Source organism: Delphinus delphis, chromosome 10 (genome assembly GCF_949987515.2).
Source record: "Delphinus delphis chromosome 10, mDelDel1.2, whole genome shotgun sequence".
NCBI lineage: Eukaryota > Metazoa > Chordata > Mammalia > Artiodactyla > Delphinidae > Delphinus > Delphinus delphis.
In genome coordinates this window covers 55,484,685-55,510,218 of record NC_082692.2, presented here as the reverse complement: position 1 = coordinate 55,510,218, position 25,534 = coordinate 55,484,685, and the positions used below count along the sequence as shown (strand labels likewise).

Here is a 25,534-nt window from a genome sequence, read left to right as displayed (position 1 = left end):
GAACTGAGATCCTGCAAGCTGTGCAGTGCGGCCAAAAACCCCAAAAAACAAAAATGAAATTCTTCAAAGGGAGATTTATTCCCTGGTCATTCAGGCAACCAGTCAATGATCTGCAATTCTATGAATCTGGACCAAAACAAGGCTGCTTGATTTAGGGGTCAATGTAGACCTCACTTCACCAGATAATTAGCTCGACTCACTCATCATTCTGCTTGTGGGAGCAGCTTACAGGCAGATGAATGTACTGGGATGATGTTTCCAGGCTGGCTCTACAGCCATGAAATTAAAGGAAACAGGTTAACTCCTTTCCCCTCCACCGCACACCCCTGCTCAAAAAAAAAAAAAAAAAAAAAAACTGGCTCACGAAGATCACTGTCTCCATTTACTACGGCTTCATGTGCAGCAATCTGGCTTTGGATTCTTCCTCATGATGTCCACCTTAATATCAGACTCATTCCTAACATAGTAATAATGAGAGAAGCTGCCACTGATGGAATGCTTGCCATTTGCCAGGCAGCATGCTGGGGTCTGTACTCATTCTTTCATCCAACTGATATTTATTGAATCTCCACTATGTGACAGAACTGATGTCGTTTTCAAGGTACAGTCTGAATAAAACAATGTTCCTGGGGTCATAGAACTTTCCAGGAGGAGGAAAAAGAAAATAGAAGAATAAATATGGAACATATCAGGTGGTGACTGGGGCTACAAAGAAGAAAGTGGGACAAAGGGGCCAGAGAGGGAACACGTGAAGTGCACTGTCCTAACGAAGCCCACCAGGAACACACTTGAAATTCAGGAACACACTGGGTTGACTGACTCATTGCAACAAGGGAGATCCCCAACACCTTGGGGATCCAGGCATCTAAGTGAGAGGGTGTTCAATGAACTTGTAAGAGGTGGATCGTGTTAGGTGACTTGGGAGAGGGTTCATGAAAGCAGGATTTTGCTCTGAACTGGATACTGTCAGGAAGTGAGGGTATTTCTATGATTGGGCATTTTGGTAATTCTTATCTAGAAGGTGGGAGGAAGGTGGGGCAGTGAATCATAGTCACCCAAAAGGGAAAATGTAGCCCCATTTGTGGTCTGGACAATCTTGTTCTTATCTGGATTTGGACATGATGATGAAGAGGTCTTGCTTTTGCCTGGATCCATCATGGTCCTAGAGTGTCCTTATTTGATGTTGGTGCTTTGGGAGATTGTTTACATCCAAAAACAGAACAGCTGAGCTGTGTGTGCCAGGCCAGCTCCCGTGCTCAATCCTCCCTCAACCTTCTAAGACAGGTACTATTACTATTTCTCTTTTATAAGTGAGGAAACAAAGGCCCAGAGAGATGAAAGGACTGATGCTAGAGGCTTTCGGGATCTTAGTTCCCCAGCCAGGGATCGAACCCAGGCCCCCTGCAGTGGAAGCTTGCAGTCCTAACCACTGGACCGACTGGGAATTCCCAGTACTGAGCCTTTTGAATTCCTGCGGCAAGACCTCTTCTGCAAAATGGCCAGGGGGACTTTTGGTGGGAGGGTGGGCTCAAAGCCTGCAGGGAGAGCTGCTACCAGCAGACACCCCTAGCACCTAGGTCAGAGGATGTGCAAATGCCCAAGAAATGAAGTCCACCTGATCACTGTCAAGGTGAAAATATTTTTCTCCCAGGTACGAGGAAACAGTTTCCATTTTGTTTAAACTGGAAGGCTTCTTTCTCAATAATTTAATCAAAACCCATTTATCTCTGCAATTTATGAACTACAACCAAAGTTTTAAATACTGAAACGAATATGTTAAAAAAAAAAAAAAAAAGACCATAAAGGTAAATGTTCTAGCGCACAAGGGTACCAGAGCAGGAGCCCGTTCGGACTTCCGGTATCCCACGTTTTATAACCTCCCTCTTCCACCGCAGCCAGGGCGGGGCTTACCAGCAGGTTTTCCGGCTTGAGGTCCCGGTGGACTATGCTCTTGTCGTGCATGTGAACGAGCGCCTTGCACAAGTCCATGAGCATGAGGGCAGCGTCGCGCTCCGGGAACTTCACACTTTCTATGATGGCATCGAAAAGGTCCCCTCCCTGCACGTACTCCATGATCAGGTAGATCTCTGCGTCCGTTTCATACACTTGATGCAGTTTCACGATGTTGGGGTGAGAGAGGCTCTGGATGATCAGGATCTCGCTGTCGACCATGTCCTCCTTCCCCTTGAGCTTGGACTTGTCTATGATCTTCATGGCGTAGGCCTGCTGGGTGCCGCGGTGCCTGCACTCCTTCACCACCGCGAAGTTCCCGTCCCCGATCACGCGGCCCGGCTCGTACTGCTTGCGCACATCGGCCGCCAGGATGCCCGCGGGCCGCCGCCTCCTGCCGCCCGGCCGCTCCGCCTTGCTTTCCTCCGGCCTCGTCTTGGGCTCCTTTTCTACCCTGGCCGGCGGCTTATCTCGGGAAACCATCCTCCTCCCTCCAGACGCACCCGGCTTTTTCTCCTTTTCCGCCTCCTGCGCATCCCCTCTGGTCCTGGGGAGCTTCTCTGTGTCGAGGTCGGCAGGATGCTCCCTCCGCAGCCAGCCTCCCTGCTTGCTCCTGCCTACGGTCCTGCTGTCTTTCTCCTCTCTTATGGGCTGGGCTTCCCCGACAACGTCCCTCTTGGCCTTGGCTGCTGCTGGGCCATGACCTTCCTGGCCTCCTGGGTCTTGGTCGTCTTTCTTGTCAGTGCTTTTGCTGGGTCTCCTCGGATCCTGAGGCGGGTGCCCGGGACTGCTCCGGGTGCCCTCCTTCCAACCTTCCTCCCCACCCTGGGGCTTCTCCTCAGGGGACCTCCTGCAGCTCCTGGCCCTCACCAGCCTCTCTACGTCATAGCTGGGGCACCTGCCCAGGTCCAGCTCGCTGGTGCCCAGAGAGAGCCGCTCCCTCTGCAGGCTCTGCTGGAGCTCTCTTTCCCGCTTACACTTCTCACACCTGATTATTTCCCCCGACGTCTTTTCAATCTCCACCCCCAGGTGCTTCTCTCCGCTAGCATGCCTCTCCAGGGTGGCATCCCTGGGCACCTTGCTGCTGGGTTCAGGCTCCCACTTCCCCCTCACCCTGTCCTCCACAGGGGTCCTCCCCTGATGTCTGATGGCAGCCTGGGACCTGGCAGCCTCACCGCAGCTCTTGGTGGTCTCGGTCTCCCCACAGTGGTGACCCCCTTTCAGAGCCTTGCTATAAAGCCTGCTTCTCAGCCTTGGAGAGGGGACCCGGCTGTGCTGGGTCAAGGTCAGGGCCCGGGCTTTGCTGGGGTACAGTTCCTCTATAGCCACCTGGATGTTCTTCAGCGTCAGTGGCTCTTTGCCCACGGCTATGAAAGCATCCCCTTCCCTGAAGAAATCGGACACACTCCTGATTTCCCTGCCCTTGAGGTTGAACAGCTTCCTCACACGGTCACTCTTCCATCTGGGAAAGCCCAGGGCCTCTGAGACGTCGGCCAAGAGCTGCTCGAAGGTCTGCACCGACCGTCTATTGAGGAGCAGCGTGATCTTGCGGAGGGGTTGCCCACCCAGCTTGACCACGGTCACGACCCTGGGCTTCAGCAGGCTGCTGTCAGCGTGGACAGGGTGAAGGCTACCCTGGGGGCTGAACATGGGCACCAAGGAGCCTCGAGGCCCCAGGAATGGTTTCTCCAGGCTCCCTGGGCCAGCAGGCAGCCACGTGCCCTGCAGCTTCCGCTCCGTGATTTTCGAGCTTAAACATTTTAGAGAATGTTCACAGAGACCTCGATGTCCTGCAGGGGAAAAAGGACAAAACAGTATTAGTCCAAGGGGTTCAAACAGCCTTCTGGGGTCTTCCCTGGTGGCACAGTGGTTGAGAGTCCGCCTGCTGATACAGGGGACACGGGCTCGTGCCCCGGTCCGGGAAGATCCCACATGTCACGGAGTGGCTGGGCCCGTGAGCCATGGCCGCTGAGCCTGTGCGTCCGGAGCCTGTGCTCCACAACGGGAGAGGCCACAGCAGTGAGAGGCCCGCGTACCGCAAAAAAAAAAAAAAAAAAAAAAAAAAAAAAAGCCTCTGACCTTCACCAAACCTTTACTAAAGAAGACTGATGCTGTTACAAGTTAGAAGTGTGCTCGTTGAGGATCTGCTTGAAACAGTGGAGCCTTTACCAGTTAGGCCAAGAGAGACCAGGAGTGCAGAATGGAGTTGGCACTGGGCCTGAGGTGCCTCCTCAGGCCTTACGGGGAGCAGGGCGGACCACGCCTTGGGGTCCCCTTCCAGGCAAGGCCTAACCCTGGATGCAACTCCCGCTACCCTAAAGTAAGCTGAGCTTCAAGAATCTACAGCTGAGATAAAAGGTCCAACGTTTGCTGCCCAGGAAATACCAACAAGAGGTCAGAACTTTCTGGAACTTTAAAAAATCCAAATCTTTTTTTTTTCCCTGCTAAGTCAATAAGGCTTTATTTTTATCTTTTCCATTTTTTAAAAATTAAAGTATAGTTAATCCACAGTGTTGTGTTAGTTTCAGGTACACAGTAAAGTGACCCAGGCACACAAACATATACGTATCTATTGCCTTCCAGATTTCCCCTCACCACTAAAGAATCCAAATCTTACCCACTTCTTTGCCACGAACAGTTTTCTCAGCTTGACTTTCAACGCACTCAGGGTGAGGCAAGATGTGAAGAGGTTATGATCACAGAATTTGAGACAGATATGGATTTGAATCCTGGCATGGCCACTGATTCTTTGCGTGAACTTGGACAAATTACCCACGTTCTGTTTTTCCATCTATGAAGTGAGAATGATAACACCTTCCTCCCAGGATTTTTGTGAAGAGTAAATGAGAAAATGATTATGATTCACTTGAAGGAGTGCTTGACACACAGAAAGGGCACAGTGATAGCCAGTTATTAATATTGTCCTTATGATTTTTTTAAATGTAGATTTTATTTCTACAGTTCAAATTTATTTCCCTTTTTTTTTTGCAATTACTTTATGTCAAATTTTTTGCCACATGGCATATCGGATCCTAGCTCCTCAACAAGGGACAAACCCGTGCCCCCTGCATTGGAAGCACGGGGTCTTAACCACTGGACCACCAGGGAAGTCCCCTGTCCTTATGATCTTAATATCTCTTTTGTATGATCATTTCATTTTGGTAGCAAAGGAACTCATGGGCCAACATGACAAGGTGGTCTTCTCCAAATGGTTTTTCCTTTTGGTATTAAAAAAAGGAAAGAAAGAAACCAAGGTCATATTAATATTATATTAATAATGAGAATGTGTTCATTCTCATGGTGTTTCCTGATAAAATGAATAAAACAAGACTCTGTATTTCCTGGTCAAATGTACCCAGCCTTACCTCATTTTACTGTGTTTCACTTTATTATGCTTTGAAGATACTGCATTTTTTATCAGCTGAAGGTTTGTGGCAACCCTGGGTCAAGCAAGTCTATCGGCTATTTTTCCAAATAGCATTTGCTCCCTTCGTGTCTCTATGTCACATTTTGGTAACTCTCACAATATTTCAAGTTTGGTCATTATTGTTATATTTGTGATGGTGATCTGTGATCAGGGATCTTAGATGTTACTCCTATGACTCACTGAAGGCTCAGATGATGGTTAGCATTTTTTACCAACAAGGTATTTTTATATTAATGTATGTACATTGTCTTTTTTCCCAATTTATACTTTCTTTTTTTAAATTAATTTTTGTTGGAGTATAGTTGCTTTACAATGTTCTGTTAATTTCTACTGTACAGCAAAATGAATCAGCTATACTTATATATATATCCCCACTTTTCTGGATTTCCTTCCCATTTAGGTCACCACAGTGCATTAAGTAGAGTTCCCTATTTTATACATAGTATCAATAGTGTACAGGTGTCAATCCCAATCTCCCAATTCCTCCCACCCCATCCCCTTTCCCCCTTGGTATCCATACATTTGTTCTCTATGCCTGTCTCTCTATTTCTGCTTTGCAAATAAGATCATCTATACCATTTTTCTAGATTCCACATATATGTGTTAATATATGGTACTTGTTTTTCTCTTTCTGACTTACTTAACTCTGTACGACACTCTCTAGGTCCATCTGTACATTGTTTTTTAAGACATAATGCTATTGCACACTTAATAGACTATGGTGTAACAAATAGACTAGAGTGTAAACAAAACTTTAATATGCACTGCAAAATCAAAAAATTGTGTAACTTCCTTTATTGGGATATTCGCTTTATTGCAGTGCTCAGGAACCAAACCTGCGACAGCTCCAAGGTGTGACTGTACTTGAGACAAAAGTGGTTCAATCTCCTTTTCTTGTCCAGGTCAGGAAAGGAAACAGGAAAATGACAGAATGTGGGATTCAGTTAAACCATGAGAGTGGTTAATTATTAAAGTTGCCCCACAGGATCCGTATGTCATATCCTGCGTGCAGCAATCTGCCATTTATGCTTCCTTTAAAAAGAAGATAAAAATGATAATTTTTTTAACATCTTTATTGGAGGATAACTGCTTTACAATGGTGTGTTAGTTTCTGCTTTATAACAAAGTGAATCAGCTATACATATACATATATCCCCATATGTCCTCCCTCTTGCGTCTCCCTCCCACCCTCCCTATCCCACCCCTCTAGGTGGTCACAAAGCACCGAGCTGATCTCCTTGTGCTATGCAGCTGCTTCCTACTAGCTATCTATTTTACATTTGGTGGTGTGTATATGTCCATGCCACTCTCTCACTTCATCCCAGCTTACTCTTCCCCCTCCACGTTTCCTCAAGTCCATTCTCTACGTTTGCATCTTTATCCCTGTCCTGCCCCTAGGTTCTTCAGAACCAATTTTTTTTTTTTAGATGCCATATATATGTGTTACCATATGGTATTTGTTTTTCTCTTTCTGACTTACTTCACTCTGTATGACAGACTTTAGGTCCATCCACCTCATTACAAATAACTCAATTTCATTTCCTTTTATGGCTGAGTAGTATTCCATTGTATATGTGCCACATCTTCTTTAACCATTCATCTGTTGATGGACATTTAGGTTGCTTCCATGTCCTGGCTATTGTAAATAGAGCTGCAATGAACACTGTGGTACGTGATTCTTTTTGAATTATGGTTTTCTCAGGGTATATGCCCAGTAGTGGGATTGCTGGATCATATGGTAATTCTATTTTTAGTTTTTTAAGGAAACTCCATACTGTTCTCCATAGTGGTTGTATCAATTTACGTTCCCAAGAACAGTGCAAGAATGTTCCCTTTTCTCCACACCCTCTCCAGCATTTATTGCTTGCAGAATTTCTGATGATGGCCATTCTGACTGGTGTGAGGTGATATCTCATTGTAGTTTTGATTTGCATTTCTCTAATGATTAGTGATGTTGAGCATCCTTTCATGTGTTGGTTGGCAATCTGTATATCTTCTTTGGAGAAATGTCTATTTAGGTCTTCTGCCCATTTTTGGATTGGTTTGTTTTTTTGATATTGAGCTGCATGAGCTACTTGTAAATTTTGGAGATCAATCCTTTGTCAGTTGCTTCATTTGCAAAAATTTTCTCCCATTCTGAGGGTTGTCTTTTCATCTTGTTAATGGTCTCCTTTGCTGTGCAAAAGCTTTTTAGTTTCATTAGGTCCCATTTGTTTATTTTTGTTTTTATTTCCATTTCTCTAGGAGGTGGGTCAAAAAGGATCTTGCTGTGATTTATGTCATAGTGTTCTGCCTATGTTTTCCTCTGAGAGTTTTATAGTGTCTGGCCTTACATTTAGGTCTTTAATCCATTTTGAGTTTATTTTTCTGTATGGTGTTAGGGAGTGTTCTAATTTCATTCTTTTACATGTAGCTGTCCAGTTTACCCAGCACAACTTATTAAAGAGGCTGCCTTTTCTCCATTGTATATTCTTGCCTCCTTTATCAAAAATAAGGTGACCTTATGTGTGTGGGTTTACCTCTGGGCTTTCTATCCTGTTCCATTGATGTATATCTCTGTTTTTGTGCCAGTACCATACTGTCTTGATTAATGTAGCTTTGTAGTATAGTCTGAATTCCAGGAGCCTGATTCCTCCAGCCCCATTTTTCTCTCAAGATTGCTTTGGCTATTCAGGGTCTTTTGTGTTTCCAAACAAATTGTGCAATTTTTTGTTCTACTTCTGTAAAAAATGCCATTGGTAGTTTGACAGGGATTGCATTGAATTGTAGATTGCTTTGGGTAGTATAGTCATTTTCACAATGTTGATTCTTCCAATCCAAGAACATGGCATATCTCTCCATCTGTTTGTATCATCTTTAATTTCTTTCATCAGTGTCTTATAGTTTTCTGCATACAGGTCTTTTGTCTCCTTAGGTAGGTTTATTCCTAGGTATTTTATTCTTTTTGTTGCCATGGTAAATGGGAGTGTTTCCTTAATTTCTCTTTCAGATTTTTCACCATTAGTGTATCGGAATGCAAGAGATTTCTGTGCATTAATTTTGTATCCTGCTACTTTACCAAATTCATTGATTAGCTCTAGTAGTTTTCTGGTAGCATCTTTAGGATTCTCTATGTAGAGTATCATGTTATCTGCAAACAGTGACAGCTTTACTTCTTCTTTTCTGATTTGGATTCCTTTTATTTCTTTCTCTTCTTGGATTGCTGTGGCTAAAACTTCCAAAACTATGTTGAATAACAGTGGTGAGAGTGGACAACCTTGTTTTGTTCCTGATGTTAGAGGAAATGGTTTCAGTTTTTCACCATTGAGAATGATGTTGGCTGTGGGTTTGTCATATATGGCCTTTATTATGTTGAGGTAAGTTCCCTTTATGCCTACTTTCTGGAGAGTTTTTATCATAAATGGGTGTTGAATTTTGTTGAAAGCTTTTTCTGTATCTATTGTGATGATCATATGGTTTTTCTCCTTCAATTTGTTAATATGGTGTATCACGTTGATTGATTTGTGTATATTGAAGAATCTTTGCATTCCTGGGATAAACCCCACTTGATCATGGTGTATGATCCTTTTACTGTGCTGTTGGATTCTGTTTGCTAGTATTTTGTTGAGGATTTTTGCAACTGTGTTCATCAGTGATATTGGCCCGTTGTTTTCTTTCTTTGTGACATCTTTGTCTGGTTTTGGTATCAGGGTGATGGTGGCCTCGTAGAATGAGTTTGGGAGTGTTCCTCCCTCTGCTATATTTTGGAAGAGTTTGAGAAGGCTAGGTGTTAGCTCTTCTCTAAATGTTTGATAGAATTCACCTGTGAAACCATCTGATCCTGGGCTTTTGTTTGTTGGAAGATTTTTCATCACAGTCTCAATTTCAGTGCTTGTGATTGGTCTGTTTATATTTTCTATTTCTTCCTGGTTCAGTTTCGGAAAGTTGTGCTTTTCTAAGAATTTGTCCATTTCTTCCAGGTTGTCCATTTTATGGGCATAGAGTTGCTTGTAGTAGTCTCCCATGATCCTTTGTATTTCTGCAGTGTCAGTTGTTACTTCTCCTTTTTCATTTCTAATTCTATTGATGTGAGTGTTCTCCCTTTTTCTCCTAATGAGTCTGGCTAATGGTTTATCAATTTTGTTTATCTTCTCAAAGAACCAGCTTTTAGTTTTATTGATCTTTGCTATTACTTTGTTCATTTCTTTTTCATTTATTTCTGAACTGATATTTATGATTTCTTTCCTTCTGCTAACTTTGGGGGTTTTTTGTTCTTCTTTCTCTAATTGCTTCAGGTGTAAGGTTAGGTCGTTTATTTGAGATGTTTCTTGTTTCTTGAGGTAGGATTGTATTGCTATAAGCTTCCCTCTTAGAACTGCTTTTGCTGCATCCCATAGGTTTTGGGTCGTCATGTTTTCACTGTCATTTGTTTCTAGGTATTTTTCGATTTCCTCTTTGATTTCTTCAGTGATCTCTTGGTTATGTAGTAGTGTATTGTTTAGCCTCCATGTGTTTGTATTTTTTACAGATTTTTTTCCTGTAATTGATATCTAGTCTCATAGCGTGTGGTCAGAAAAGATACTTGATACAATTTCAATTTTCTTAAATTTACCAAGACTTGATTTGTGACCCAGGATATGATCTATCCAGAGAATGTTCCATGAGCACTTGAGAGGAAAGTGTATTCTGTTGTTTTTGAATGGAATGTCCTATAAATATCAATTAAGTCTATCTTGTTTAATGTATCATTTAAATCTTGTGTTTCCTTATTTATTTTCATTTTGGATGATCTTTAGCACCCCACTAAAGTCCCCTACTACGAATGTGTTACTGTCAATCTCCCCTTTTATGGCTGTTAGCATTTGCCTTATGATAAGTAATGAGGTGCTCCTATGTTGGGTGCATAAATATTTACAATTGTTATATCTTCTTCTTGGATTGATCCCTTGATCATTATGTAGTGTCCTTCTCTGTCTCTTGTAATAGTCTTTATTTTAAAGTCTATTTTATCTGATATGAGAATTGCTACTCCAGCTTTCTTTTGGTTTCCATTTGCATGGAATATCTTTTTCCATCCCCTCACTTTCAGTCTGTATGTGTCCCTAGGTCTGAAGTGGGTCTCTTGTAGACAGTATATATACAGGTCTTGTTTTTATATCCATTCACCCAGTCTATGTCTTTTGGTTGGAGCATTTAATCCATTTACATTTAAGGTAGTTATCGATATATATGTTCGCATTACCATTTTCTTAATCGTTTTGGGTTTGTTATTGTAAGTCTTTTCCTTCTCTTGTGTTTCCTGCCTAGAGAAGTTCCTTTAGCATTTGTTGTAAGGCTGGTTTGGTGGTGCTGAATTCTCTTAGCTTTTGCTTGTCTGTAAAGGTTTTAATTTCTCCATCGAATCTGAATGAGATCCTTGATGGATAGAGTAATCTTGGTTGTAGGTTTTTCCCTTTCATCACTTTAAATATGTGCTGCCAACCCCTTCTGGCTTGCAGTTTTTCTGCTGAAAGATCAGCCGTTAACCTTATGGGGACTCCCTTGTATGTTATTTGTTGCTTTTCCCTTGCTGCTTTTAATATTTTTTCTTTGTATTTAATTTTTGACAGTTTGATTAATATGTGTCTTGGCATATTTCTCCTTGGATTTATCCTGTATGGGACTCTCTGCGCTTCTTGGACTTGATTGACTATTTCCTTTCCCATAGTAGGGAAGTTTTCAATTATAATCTCTTCAAATATTTTCTGAGTCCCTTTCTTTTTCTCCTCTTCTTCTGGGACCCCTATAATTCTAACGTTGGTGTGTTTATTGTTGTCCCAGAGGTCTCTGAGACTGTCCTCAATTCTTTTCATTCTTTTTTCTTTATTCTGCTCTGAGGTAGTTATTTCCACTGTTTTATCTTCCAGATCACTTATGCATTCTTCTGCCTCAGTTATTCTACTATTGATTCCTTCCAGAGAATATTTTTAAATAAATTTATTTATTTATTTTTGGCTGCATTGGGTCTTTGTTGCTGCACGCGGGCTTTCTCTAGTTGCATCGAGCGGAGGCTACTCTTCGTGCGGTACGCGGGTTTCTCATTGCTCTGGCTTCTCTTGTTGCAGAGCACAGGCTCTAGGCACGTGGGCTTCAGTAGTTGTGGCACTTGGGCTCAGTAGTTGTGGCGCACGGGCTTAGTCACTCCACGGCATGTGGGATCTTCCCAGACCAGGGCTCAAACCTGTGTCCCCTGCATTGGCAGGTGGGTTCTTAACCACTGCGCCACCAGGGAAGCCCCCTTCTAGAGAATTTTTAATTTCATTTATTGTGTTGTTCATCATTGTTTGTTTGCTGTTTAGTTCTTCTAGGTCCTTGTTAAACATTTCTTGTATTTTCTCCATTCTATTTCCAAGATTTTGGATCATCTTTACTATCATTACTCTAAATTCTTTTTCAGGTAGACTACCTATTTCCTCTTCATTTGTTTGGTCTGGTGGGTTTTTACCTTGCTCCTTCATCTGCTGTGTGTTTCTCTGTCTTCTCATTTTGCTTAACTTACTGTATTTGGGGTTTCCTTTTCATAGGCTGCGGGTTTGAAGTTACCGTTGTTTTTGGTGTCTGCCCCCAGTGGCTACGGTTCGTTTAGTGGGTTGTGTAGGCATCCTGGAGGAGGGAACTAGTGCCTGTATTCTGGTGGATGAGGCTGGATCTTGTCTTTTTGGTGGGCAGGACAGTGTCTGGTGGTGTGTTTTGGGGTGTCTCTGAACTTATTATGATTTTAGGCAGCCTCTGTGCTAATGGGTGGGGTTGTGTTCCTGTCTTGCTAGTTGTTTGGCATAGGGTGTCCAGCACTGTAGCTTCCTGGTCATTGAGTGGAACTGGGTCTTAGTGTTGAGATGGAGATCTCTGGGAGAGCTTCTGCCATTTGATATTATGTGGAGCCGGGTGGTCTCTGGTGGACCAATGTCCTGAACTCGGCTCTCCCACCTCAGAGGCACAGACCTGACACCCCACTGGAGCACCAAGACCCTGTCAGCCACATGGCTCAGAAGAAAAAGGAGCAGAAAAAGAAAGAAAGAAAAAAATAAAATAAAATAAAGTTATTAAAATAAAAAATAACTTAAAAATTATTAAAAATAAAAAAATTAATTAAAAAAAGAAAAAAAAAGAAAGAAGAGAGCAACCAAACCAAAAAATAAATCCACCAATAATAACCAGCACTAAAAACTATACTAAAAAACAAAAACAAAAAAACAGACAGACAAACCCTAGAACAATAACTCTAAATACTAAACTAAGATAAACATAAAACCAAAAACAAATTAGATGCAGAAAGCAAACCCCAAGTCTACAGTTGCTCTCAAAGTCCACTGCCTCAATTTTGGGATGATTTGTTGTCTATTCAGGTGTTCCACTGATGCAGGGTACATCAAGTTGATTGTGGAGATTTAATCCACTGCTCCTGAGGCTGCTGGGAGAGATTTCCCTTTCTCTTCTTTGTCTGCACAGCTCCTGGGGTTCAGCTTTGGATTTGGCCCCGCCTCTGCGCCTCTGCGTGTAGGTCGCCTGAGGGCGTCTGTTCTTCGCTCAGACAGGACGGGGTTAAAGCAGCAGCTGATTAGGGGGCTCTGGCTCACTCAGGCCGGGGGGAGGGAGGGGTATGGAATGCGGGGCGAGCCTGCGGAGGCAGAAGCCGGCATGACATCGCAACAGCCTGAGGTGCGCCATGTGTTCTCTCCAGGAAGTTGTCCCTGGATCACAGGACCCTGGCAGTGGCGGGCTGCACAGGTTCCCGGGAGGGGAGGTGTGGATGGTGACCTGTGCTTGCACACAGGCTTCTTGGTGGCTGCAGCAGCAGCCTTAGTGTTTCATGCCCCGTCTCTGGGGTCCACGCTGTTAGCCGCGGCTGGCGCCCATCTCTGGAGCTCCTTTAAGCGGCACTCTGAATCCCCTCTCCTCCCGCACCAGGAAACAAAGCAGCAAGAAAAAGTCTCTTGCCTCTTCGGCAGTTCCAGACTTTTTCCCGGACTCCCTCCTGCCTGGCTGTGGCGCACTAGCCCCCTTCATCCTGTGTTCACGCAGCCAACCCCAGTCCTCTCCCTGCGATCTGACCTCCGAGGCTCAAGTCTCAGCTCCCAGCCCCCACCCGTCCCGGTGGGTGAGCAGACAAGCCTCTCAGGCTGGTGAGTGCTGGTCGGCACCGATCCTCTGTGCGGGAATCTCTCCACTTTGCCCTCTGCATCCCTGTTGTTGCGCTCTCCTCCGTGGCTCCGAAGCTTCCCCCTGGCAACCCACCGTCTCCGCCAGTGAAGGGGCTTCCTAGTGTGGAAACTTTTCCTCTTTCACAGCTCCCTCCCTGAGACGCAGGTCCCATCCCTATTCTTTTGTCTCTGTTTTTTTTTTTCCTTTTGCCCTACCCAGGTATGTGGGGAGTTTCTTGCCTTTTGGGAAGTCTGAGGTCTTCTGCCAGCGTTCAGTAGGTGTTCTGTAGGAGTTGTTCCACATGTAGATGTATTTCTGATGTATTTGTGGGGAGGAAGCTGATCTCCACGTCTTACTCCTCCACCATCTTGAAGGTCTCCCCCAAAATGATAATTTTTAAGTGCATTTGAATTGTAGCAGAAAGTCCAGTTGTGCCAGCATGGGCAATTTGGCCCAGCATATTGACACAGAATGTGTTTTTGGTTTTTAATTATAACATACAATCTGTTCTGAGATGATTTCCATCTAGACACAGGTGTCCGATTAGATGACAAGTGGTGGCTGGTACTGATCTTCCCACATGCTGAGGGAGCTTACCAGTCCTGTTTACAGCTAAACTATTTATTTATGTACATCTGTTGTTCCTTTCTTCTCATAGTCTCTCTGATCTGCCTCCATTTTTGGCTGAGAGGGTTGATGCTGAGAGAGGAGAAGAGAGGTCTCCAGCAGTCACACTAGTTCATGTTTCCTCAGGAAACAGGAAGGATGCCAAGGAAGGTAACCTTCAGCTGCATGTGTGCAAAGGGACTAAGTCTTCTCATTTGTTTTCCTTAGGGTGCTTCTCACAGAATGGGACCCTCAATACATATTTGTCAGGCTAAGGAAAGGGAAAAGAATTCTCTATTTCAGGGAAGGTTCAGGGGAGAATCAGGAGGACAAAGGAACATTCTGTGAATACCCTAGGGATGCAGGAGAGTTTATGGAAGGGGGCTCAGGAGGGGCCCAAAGGAGGTCCAAGATGGGATGTCAGGAGACACACACCAGTCCTCTTGGAACAGGACAGACACTGTGGGTCACATGTTGAGTGGTGACTTAGGACAAAAGAGGCAAGTCGTGATGAGACCTCAGGGTCCCAAATAGTGAAACTGTGCAGTTTGAGTGTAATGACAGATGACTAGGCCCTGTGGTACCCAGAGTCTGAGGGCAGTGGTCGGGGGGAGGGATGGGCACGCTCTGGGATGCTTGTGCCCAGCCAGTTTCTGCAGACCCTAGCTCAGAAGCTGTCCTCATTCCCGGCGGTTAGGAGAGCACTCTGGGCACACTCCATCCCTGAATCCAAGAGAGGCTCCACAGGAGTGGCCCCATCCCAGGGTGCGGACACAAAGGATGTGAAGACAGTGCAGCTCAGCCTCTATCACCACCGTCACGCATGCGCAGCCCACTGCCCAGGCGTTCTCAAACTCACTTAAAGCCTCTGTAATCTGGGGCCAGAGTGAGAACTCGGTCCCTCTCCTTCCCAACATAATTAGGAGCTACAGGAATGGCACTTCTGGTTCTGTCTGCATTGTGCTACTGGGGAGTCCCGGGAAAACACAACCTCAAGATGCAATTATTATTATTATTATTATTATTATTTTGGCCGCGCTGCGGGGCCTGCGGGATCTTCGTTCTGCGACCAGGCATCCAACCACACACCCTGCAGTGGAAGTGCAAAGTCTTAATCCCTGGACCACCAGGGAAGTCCCAAGATGCAATTATTTTTATCCTCTCTTCCACAAGCCCTCCCTTCTCCTTTAAAGTTCTTGGTCCAGAGCAAATTTTTCTCCTTTAGAAAAAAAATCAGGAGATTCTGAATGCCTGGTCCATAGGCAGGGAGAGCAAATATTAGGGAGAGGAAGAGCCTGGCACGCCCCTGGGGCCCTGGGCTCAGTCTCCAGGAACAGTCCCATCTCCCAAGGAAAACGGCACCCTCAAGGCCTCTGGGGCTGGCTGTAAGCAGCGCTATTCCAGGACCTACCCAGATAACCTGACTGTGTCCACTCGTCTCCAACAACAACTTACAAAATCGATTAAGTGGAACCATATGAAATTACCAGTAGTTCTACCAATTACCCCCATGGAAATTTCATATGGAAATTTCATATGGAATTTTCATATGGAAATTTCATATGGCTCAACCTAACATGATCTAGGATAATAACTCCTCCTGTGTCCCTACACCAACAATAAATAGTTAATTGAGGTATAGATAGTAAAAATTAAACATCCTAATCCCCAGTCCTCAGCCACTAGCCAGCAGCTTCCAGGAAAGGGTACAGAAAAAGGTGCTCTTGTAGCATCATTTTTTGGTTAATTTCGTACAGCAACATAAATTGACTCAACCTGACAATACTGCTGCTTTTGCCTCAAACGCCCCCAGTACAAATGTCTACAGGGTTTTTCCCCAGCACCCATCAAGGCCATGCATGCAGCAGAACTTTCACGAAGCCACTCCTCTGCTCAAGAGCCTATGGTGACTCCTTAGTAGCAGCTTTGAGGGCCAAACCCTTGACATGGAAGGCGCTCCCTCATCCAGTGGCCCCTCACCCATCCCAACCCGACTCCACCGTCACTCTCGCACTCATCCGAGCCTCACCATCATGTAAGACCTGAGACCCGTATCCACCACCAAACCCTCCCTGACTTCACAAGTTCACAGTCAGAGCTCCCTCGTCTGACTCTCTGTTCATTCATGAAACATTTCATTTGAATGCTTGAGACCCTTCCTTTTGCACACCTCAGCTCACTGTTACTTTATCTTCAAAGGTGTAAGTATTCTCAACTAAACTCAGGCTCTCCAAAGGCAGAGACTGTGGATTATGCAAACTCTCCTCCTCTGTCCTAGTACATATGATAAGCACATGAGATTTGGGAAACCCGTTTTCAGTCCTAACATCAGCACATATATCATGTCTCAGGCTTCTGGCTCTCCCTGTAAATAATTGAGTGTCATTAGTTTCCACATTGGTAGACATCCCACAACAGACCTTAACTAGATGAAACAAGTAACGTTGCAGAAAACACGATCACAGACATCCACTGACTACCAGTAAATGTGCCAAGGTAGCATTTGTCAAGAACAGCTAATACAGGCAGGGAAGAGCAGTGTATTTCTTCAGAGTTTTGTGAAAGCTTCATTTTAGAGTTGCACAAAGAACGTGAACATGGGGTCAGAAGCTCTAATTTAAATCCTGGTCCTACCAGGCTCTAAGTAGCTGTGTGACCTTGGGAACATTATGTGATATTTCTGAGCCTCAGTTTCTACATGGGCTAAACTTGGTACCTCACCCCTGCCTGCTGCTTAGCACAGAGTGGGCACTCAGACTGTGTTTATTTTCTTCCCTCTCCCTCTCCAACCTCTTGTAACCTTGGTTTTCCCCCAAATCCACGTACATGTCAAGGGCAAAGAGTACACGATGCTAAATGTGACTCAGCAGGGTGAATTTGTCATTTATGTAGTGACTGAAATAGAAAACCAGTAGGGACAGGATATTAAGAGAAACACTTGGGCAGATCTAAGCATACAGCTCCTGTGGGGAGAGAAACTTCACGTTCACTGATCCTAGAATTACCTGACTGGTGTGAGCCAATAAGCTCAGTTACTGCATAAGCATTTTGCTGTTATTACCTCTAATGGGTTTGGCTCCTAGCAACTGTGCCTCCTATCTGATACCACAATTCAGATGAATTGACATAACCCAGTTTCACAACGGTCATCTCTATGTTTTTCCACTGAAAAGGCTACCAAAATGACTGGAAATCACATGAACCCAGTTTCTTTTCTAATCATTTATTATTCCTTTGTTCAGGCTGCTAATCATCAAGTTTAGGGTCAAGACAAAGTAATGAAAATATACTGCTAAAATGAAGCTTTTCCTTATCTTCTTTCATCAGAACAAAGGAAGTGTACCTTTTCCTAGTCATTTAAATATATATATATATATATATACTTATTTATTTAATTTGGTTGTGCTGGGTCTTAGTTGCAGCAGGCGGGCTCCTTATTTGCGACACTCAGCCTCCTTAGTTGTGGCATGCAAGCACTTGGTTGCGGCATGCCATGTGGGATTTAGTTCCCTGACCAGGGATCGAACTCAGGCCCCCTGCATTGGGGGCGTGGAGTCTTAACCACTGCACCACCAGCCAAGTCCCTTCCTAGTCATTTTTTAACCATAACCCATATGCCTAATTACACCACAAAGAAAAACTACGTCCAAGGTCAGTATCCACTTTGGAATTCTTGCCTTGGCTCCTATAATAACATGCTAGAAAAAGAAATAGGAGAATCACACCCAAATTGCTATAGGATATAAATAATACATAATCACTCTTTAAGCATTTACTAATCCTGAGTATTAAAAGAAATGGAAATTGGTGTTTTAAAGCATCTGGTAATATGCAATGCAACAACACAAAAATGCCTGGCAAATAAAAGTCAATGTAATGCATCTAATGACATGTAATTCCCCTTCCTAGCAGGGAAGCTCCACTTGAAATACTTTCCCTTTTATCAACCTTTCATTCCTTAATGATGTCACCAGACTTACGGCCTCAGTAGGCAGTGCTAAGAGACGATTCACCTCCATTCTTCTGTGGGAGATGGAGTGGAACTGGCTGAAATCATTTTCCTTTTCACTGAGTAATCATTTGTCCTGGGCTTTTTCCAGGGCTTTGTTTGGGAACAAACTCATTTTGCTCATATGCAAATCTGAGGCAGGAGAAACATTTGTGAACTTATATTTGATTATGCAAACATCCCAAGGAGGATTTCCTAAACGAATAAAAAATTGGAACGCAGCCCTTTACTAAGCCTCGAAAATGCTACTGTTTCATAACTGGGAGGCCTGGCCAATGGCTGTATTGATCAAAACTGGGGAAATTAACAAGGGTAAGGTAATAAAATGAAATGCCATGCTATTTATTGTCTGTCATCACTGATGACACTCTAATTAACGTCATTGCTACCTAATCTTCTTTATTACCAGGAGGACATCAACCAAGCCATCCGAAACAGAGTAATTAAAAAGACGTTTTCCAGTTCTCATCTCAGAAGTGCCCCAGTTTTGGGTTGTTTTTTACCTGCTGACCTTTCCATGCCAATTCCCCAAGTGCCTCTCAGCATGTTGGCACAAGAGCCCTCTATGGTCTCTCGGTGAGGGATGTTTGCCAGTCCTTGTTACAACAGATACCTGATACATTTTTTCTAAGCTCCTCACTGATTTAATGATGACCTTTACTGTCCCAGCTACCTTGAAATTGTGATGCATTTTATGCAGTGCCTCTGTTGTTTACAAGGGGATTCTAAAGTGAACCAGCTTACATGTCGTTCCTCGTTTTCAAAGCTAATCTCTGACCACGCTCAATAATTCTCATCCTCCCTCCCTCAGTTTTCCGCTCACCCTGATCTGGTCCTGCATAGTCTACCCATCTCATAATCACATCACAGTTTCCACTTCCTCCTCTGCTAGTTTTATTTTGTCTGAAGAATCTTCATACTCCATGCAAGCCAGAAGGTATTCTCCTCTCTCCCCAGATGTCCCAGGTCACAGCAAGACAAAAAGGACTGACGACCGAAGTATGAACTTTTCCCTGTTGTCACTCACCTGCCTCCTTTGAGCATCCTGCTAAAGTGGCAAAGCCAGCACCTCCCATTTCCGATATACCGTGTTCTACAGGGCAGGGCTTCTCAAATGCTAATGTGCACACACACCACTGGGGACCGCATTAAAGTGCAGGTCCCAACTCAGTCAGTCCAGGTCGAGGGTGGGGCTGAGATTCTGCAGCTCTAGCACGGTCCCATGTGATACAATGCTGCAGGCCCAAGGACCACGCTTTGAGAAGCAAAGCTATAGAGCTAAGCTATAGAGAGAAGTTCCAAGTATCCTTCCAGGAATGCTGGTCAACCATTAGCATTTTGAAAGCGGCCCATAAACGATTCCCTAAAGTAGTGTTATAACAAACAGTATCTTTATTTTCATAATGTGAATAAGCGATGTGTGATAGGTAATCAAAAACAGGACATCACCCGTGCGGTGGAACACAAAATCCACTCATGATTTCCTTGCCAAACGGTTTTCTTTCAAGTACAGCAAACAGAAACGGGGGAGGGAGCGATGAAGGATTTGACTACCCAGAGTGGACCAGCAGCATCGGTATCCCCTGGGAGATCATTAGAAATGCAGGATTTCAGACCCCACTCCAGACCTACAGAATCAGATTCTGCATTTTAACAAGATCTCCAGATGATCTGATGCACACTGAAGTTTGAGGAGCACTGCTTTGGACTGTCTCTTACTTCATCAAACCAGTTAGTGGAACCAAAGTATACAGAGCACAACGGGAGGGATCAGAAGGTCCTTGGACTCGTACATATCCATTTGATTAACCCCGAGAGCATGGCAGTGTGCCTCAACCAAATCCAAACTGGGATCCAAGGCAGCCAGTGGCCCAGGGCTGGGACCTATTTGCACCAGTTGCCAAATGGGCAGGAAGGGAGTGGGCGAAGGGGGCAAAGGAGATGTTCTGTGCCCAGGTATAACGGACACCTGGGAGGAGATCAGGCCCGGGGGCAATGACAAAATAGGGGACAGCTTGGCATCTATGCCCTGCCCTCCAAGCCTTGGAACACAGGGTTAAGGATGGACGCTGAGGAAGATGGGTTTTGAAAGCCTGTGCGAGGCACTGGAACCCAAATGCGGAGGTACAACAGAGTAAGCAGAGAACCAGCCCCCTGCCTCCCCAGCGCAGCAGGAGGGGGCAAGGCGGTGCCCTGGGGACACATTGGCAGCCAGGGGACAGCAAGGCCAGGGGAAGTGAGGAGGGACATCATGACTGGAGGAAGAAGAGGAGCCACGGTGCACCTGAGCGCAGGTGACGTCCTCCCCGGGGGACTCTGAGGACTTGGGCCGAGGTCCTGTGAGAGCAGGCAGGGCCGCTGGGACTCCACGCTGGGCATTAATATTAACATGGCCTCGTTTGCTCCCAGGCTGGTGAGGCCTCGGACATGCCAGTGACCACGACAATAACCTTCTCTCCAACTGCAGGTCCTCCAGGTGAACCCTTCTCCCGCCTTCTGATTATTCCATCACGCGAAGCCTGCACGCTCCTCTTTTTGCTTTTGCTGCCCTGTGTGCCACTGTTGTCCCTCACGTTGTCCTCCTTTGTGACATCCGATACAGGTTTGCTTTGACTGAGGCTTCCCCTGGGGACAGCTTCTCTTTCGGTCTGACCCCTGGGTTTAATGTTTCCTCCCAACAGTTGCCAACTCACCCACGATCGCATCCCTGGGATGTCACCACTCACTCAGTAAAATTCCAAGACGGCATGGCTCCCAGGCCGGGCTGTGGTTTCCTATGATATGGACTTTTAATCCCAATTGTCTGTTACAGATCAGAGATTCATAATAACCTTGATGTGGGCTGAGTTTTGCCTTTCTCAGTACTGTACAGGGAGGCTCAAGGGGGTGTGTTTATTTGGAGAGGGAGCACTAAAGTACATCCCACCTTGGGACCTGTCTCCAGCTGACCTGATGCCCGCAAGGCTTCCTATTTTCCTTCTTCTGTCTGATTATTGCACCCCAAGGTCTTCACCAGCCTACTGATCTCCACGGGACTGTGTCACAACAACATTCAAGCACTGGGCTAGACAGAGCTGTAGCACACTCCATCCCTATAGGTGAGGCTGCAGAAATCATCCTGAAAGCAAACTCCTCCATCATCTTTTTTGTAGAGAGATGAGCACTTCTCATTCATTTCTACATCTCTGTGCTTTGGTTGGACGGATCTTAGATTGACATAAAGGCACCTGGAATATTTGCACCATCCGCCAGTGCCTCCCTGCAGACTCTCACCCCTCATTATCAGATGCTTATCTGAGGGGCAGGCACAGAGCTCCACTATCCATTATTGGGACCTCCCTGGCAGTCCAGTGGTTAGGACTCTGCACTGTCACTGCCACGGGCTCAGGTTCAATCCCTGGTCGGGGAACTAAGACCTCACATGCTGTGCGGTGTGGAAAAAACCAAAAAACAAAACCCTGCCATTATTGTAAGGACAGAGGAGGCAAAGAGCTTGTGGATTCTTTAGAAAGTGGATTTTAAACGATTCTGACTTCTTGGTTAAGACAACCTCCACGTACAATATAATTAAATAGCAAGCGAGTAAAACAATTTAAGAGGAACTGTTACAAAAATATACATAGTTTTCATTCATATTCAGGAGAAGTGACACATTTGGAAAACACTGGGGCTGCTCATGTAAAATAATAAAGGAACATGATGAATAATTTTGAGCCAATAAATAAGACAACTTAATGAAATGGATGGATCCCAAGAAGATACATATTATCAAAGTTCACTCAAGAAGAAATAAATACCCTAAGTAGCTGAGGTTCAGATACACCAGGCTGAGGAAGAACTTTACATAAATATTTAAGGCGTGGTCATTACATGATTGATTGGATTTACCGATAAATTGCTTACGTGGAAATATGCATCCTTTGTAAACAAAAGTAATGCCATGGATCCAATCTAAGAAAGATGCAAAGGAGGATCTTAAGAAGCACCCGTGTGTTGGACGCAAAGGCTGTGTGGGTGAAAATCTTTGCGTGTTCGACCTGAAAGGGCCAGTAGCCCAACACCCTCAATTTTTAGATACAACTGCTGATCAGAGAGAGTAAGCAATTAGCCCAAGGCCGCACGGCTAGTTAGTAAGAACTGAAAGAATTCTTCCACAGATCCTGAATCTTTTGGAGCAATGGTTCAGACAGGTTTGGGGGAGTCATTTGTAACCATGGAATAAAGCAAAGCTCAAGGGATCATCCAGAGGAAATGGAGCCAGACGCAGACTCCTCAACAGGCAACAATACCTACGCAAAGCAGCCTCACTTTAGCTTTACTCCAGTTATTAAGCCATCCAGCATCCCAACTTGGCAAAATAAAGTCACCCAGTGCTCCTGAAGCTGGCAATAAACAAGTGAGCTCGTCCCTGATATCCCCGTAGACAGGATGATCTAAAAAAACAACTCCCTGAAGTTAACTAAGATTCCAAACAAAGAAGAGTGATGCTAGGGGAAAGCAGATTAAGGTACAAACTTTTCTTCCTTTAGGGAATTAAAACCGGGTTTGGTTTTCCTCTCATTGGAAAGTAGGGGAAATCGCAGTGCCAAGACCCTGACTGCATCCAACAGGTTCCGTAAAGCTCTACCAGCGGCCCCAATATCCACCCTGAGTGCCAGAGTCAAGGGGGGCCTCGCCTACACCTCTGCTGTCAGAGTACCTCGTGGTCCTCACTGCCATGGGAGCCTGCATGGCCACCACCAGCCCCACCTCCCAGGATGGCTACAAAGACCATAGCAAGATGGCAGGCAGAAGGTCACCTGCATATAGTAAGCATTCAGTCCCTCGTGGTTAAACCAGATTGACAATGGCAGCACCAAGCCTACAGCTCTTCTATTAAGAAGCCAATCTCAGTGCACAGAAACTTAGGTGGTTCACTCAAACAGACCGACTGCTGCATCTAGGCTTTTTGAGAGCATCCTTTACAAATATTTCCACAAAGACTGCTGCCTTCCGAGCCTTGATGGGGGTAGACCTTGGCAGCTCTGGCTTCTCTAGCTGTGGTTAAGCTTCTTCAGGATCCCCTGCAATGCTATCTCTTGGCGTTTGCCCAAAAATATATGATTTGCAGGGATGGAGTCTACTAAGTAAATGGGCCTTGCTTGGCAAGATTCCAAACTCCCAGCCCTGATGCCAGGCATGTGTGGTAGACCATCCGTAAACAGGTATTCCATGAATGAACCCAGTAAATCCATAGTCATGTGCAGGGAAACAGCCTCGTGGTTGAGTTCACAATCCTCAGAATGTGCCGGGTGATCGAAGCAATCCTGTACTCAGGACTTTTCAGCTGTTTCTGCCCCCAAATCTATCGAAAGCTACTCAGTCATCAACACACTCTGGGGTCAGCACCGTCATGGACCCTGCAGGTGCCCACCCAGATGCTCTTACCAGGCAGCGGCTGCCGCTCACCAGCTCTTATGACTGATGGCGACAGGAAGGGTACAAAAGACAGGCTCCTTAGCCCACGGTAAGACCAGCTCCTTGGTGCAGTGCAAGCCCCAGAACTCCCAGCTGAGACCACATCCTTGCTTAGCTGTGTCTCCCACTCACCTCGCTCCCCTACCCCCTTCCCCTGCCGGCCCTCCCCCCAAAATCACATGCACAAGAATCCCAATCGCAAGTTCTGCTTCTAGGGAACACAGACCCACACCACTGCCCCAAATTATGAGAAGTCTTTATAGTTTATTATTTTATTTTATTTTGGCGGGGGGCCACGCTGAGCGGCATGTGGGATCCTCGTTTCCCCAACCAGGGATGGAACCCTCACCCCCTGCATTCAAAGCGCAGAGTCCTAACTACTAGACCTCCAGGGAAGTCCCAAGAGGTCTTTAAATTAAAAAAAAAGAAAAAAAAATTTTTTAAAAAGAATGAACACTAAGTGTTTTTGTGTTTCGTGGCATTTTCCAAATTCATAAGTAGAAGGCATTCCTTCTCTTGTGTTTCATTAAAAACAAAAGGCAATGAATTACCCAGAGATGCCTCGAGTGTCTTCAAGCTATTTCTTTCATACACCGTTCTTACCTTTGTTCAGGTCTGCAATGGATCTAATATCATTTCTCCAAGAAGCCTTCAACCCACTCTCAATATGTATGAATATGTCTATGTAACACGTATGAAGACCCTCAACCGGCTCCACCTCCTTCTTCACTCATCTTGCTTCTTCTTCATGGAAACTTACCACTATTGGTGTTACAACATTTGCTTTTGCTCTACAACATTTACAGATGCTTTAATCTGTCTCCCCAGCTCTCTAGGTCTGTTCTGATACAATAGCCGTCAGCTACATGTGGCTATTTTCAATTTAAATTGAAATTAATAAAAATTGCTGTGCCTACCACAGTGGTATATAGTAGACACTCAATAAATATATGTGAGCCAAAAGAAAGGGTACAAATGAACTTATTTACAAAACCTTATTTACAAAACCTTATTTACAAAAACTTATTTACAAAACTTATTTACAAAAGAGTCACGGATGTAGAAAACAAACTATGGTTACCAGGAGATGGGGGTGGGGAGGGATAAATAGGGAGATTGGGATTGACATATACATACTACTATATATAAAATAGATAACTAATAAGAACCAGAGGTATAGCACAGGGAACTCTCTTCAATACTGTGTGATGGCCTACATGGGAAAAGAATGTAAAAAAAAAAAAAGAGTGGATAGATGTATAACTGATTCACTTTGCTGTACACCTGAAACTAACACAACATTGTAAATCAACTACACTCCAATAAAAATTATAAATAAATAAATAAATAAATAAATAAAGGTAAGTGAAAGAATGGTTCCTGGTGATCATCAGTGATTTCCTAATATCTAATTTGGTAACTTTTTATACTTTTTACACTTTATCAGAACAGGATGGAGAAATGAAGGATGGGCTAACTTAAGTGTTGGCACCCCACAGGGACAGGGCTAATGCTACGTGTCAGGTAGGTGCCTCAACTGATAAATGCCAAGAAGCTCAGTGGCTACGATAATAAAAGGTTCTTGCTCCTATGAAATCTCATGTGGACTAAGCAGCCTTCCTCCATAGCACATCCTCCCGGGTTGCCGCAGTGGTGGGAGAGACACAATGGCAGTGCCTGCTTTCGTGAGAAGTGACACACAGCACTTCCACCCATAGTCCAGTGGCCCCAACCAACCCAAAGGTCTTGGGTTGGACTCTCCCCAAAGCAGAGGCTGGGGAAAGGATCTGGGTTTATTGGGGAGGTGATCCTGGGATGTACTGGAGGAGGCGAAAGAAATGAGGCAGTACAGCATCATGAATGAGCAGGTTACTGCTGTGAGCAACCTGGACTCAGCTCTGCTGGGAACCTCTGGGGAGAACAGG

The 25,534-nt window shown here is 44.8% G+C and overlaps 1 protein-coding gene across 1 annotated transcript in view; it reads right to left on the bottom strand.

Annotated features, from left to right (window-relative positions):
• The window catches only part of DCLK3 (doublecortin like kinase 3), a 47,031-nt gene that overhangs the window by 12,895 nt on the left and 8,602 nt on the right, over positions 1–25,534 (bottom strand). Inside the window, exon 5 of the mRNA XM_069541074.1 lies at positions 1,912–3,805. Within this exon, the coding sequence (XP_069397175.1) occupies positions 1,912–3,805 (1,894 nt within the window). The remainder of the gene's footprint in view (positions 1–1,911; positions 3,806–25,534) is intronic.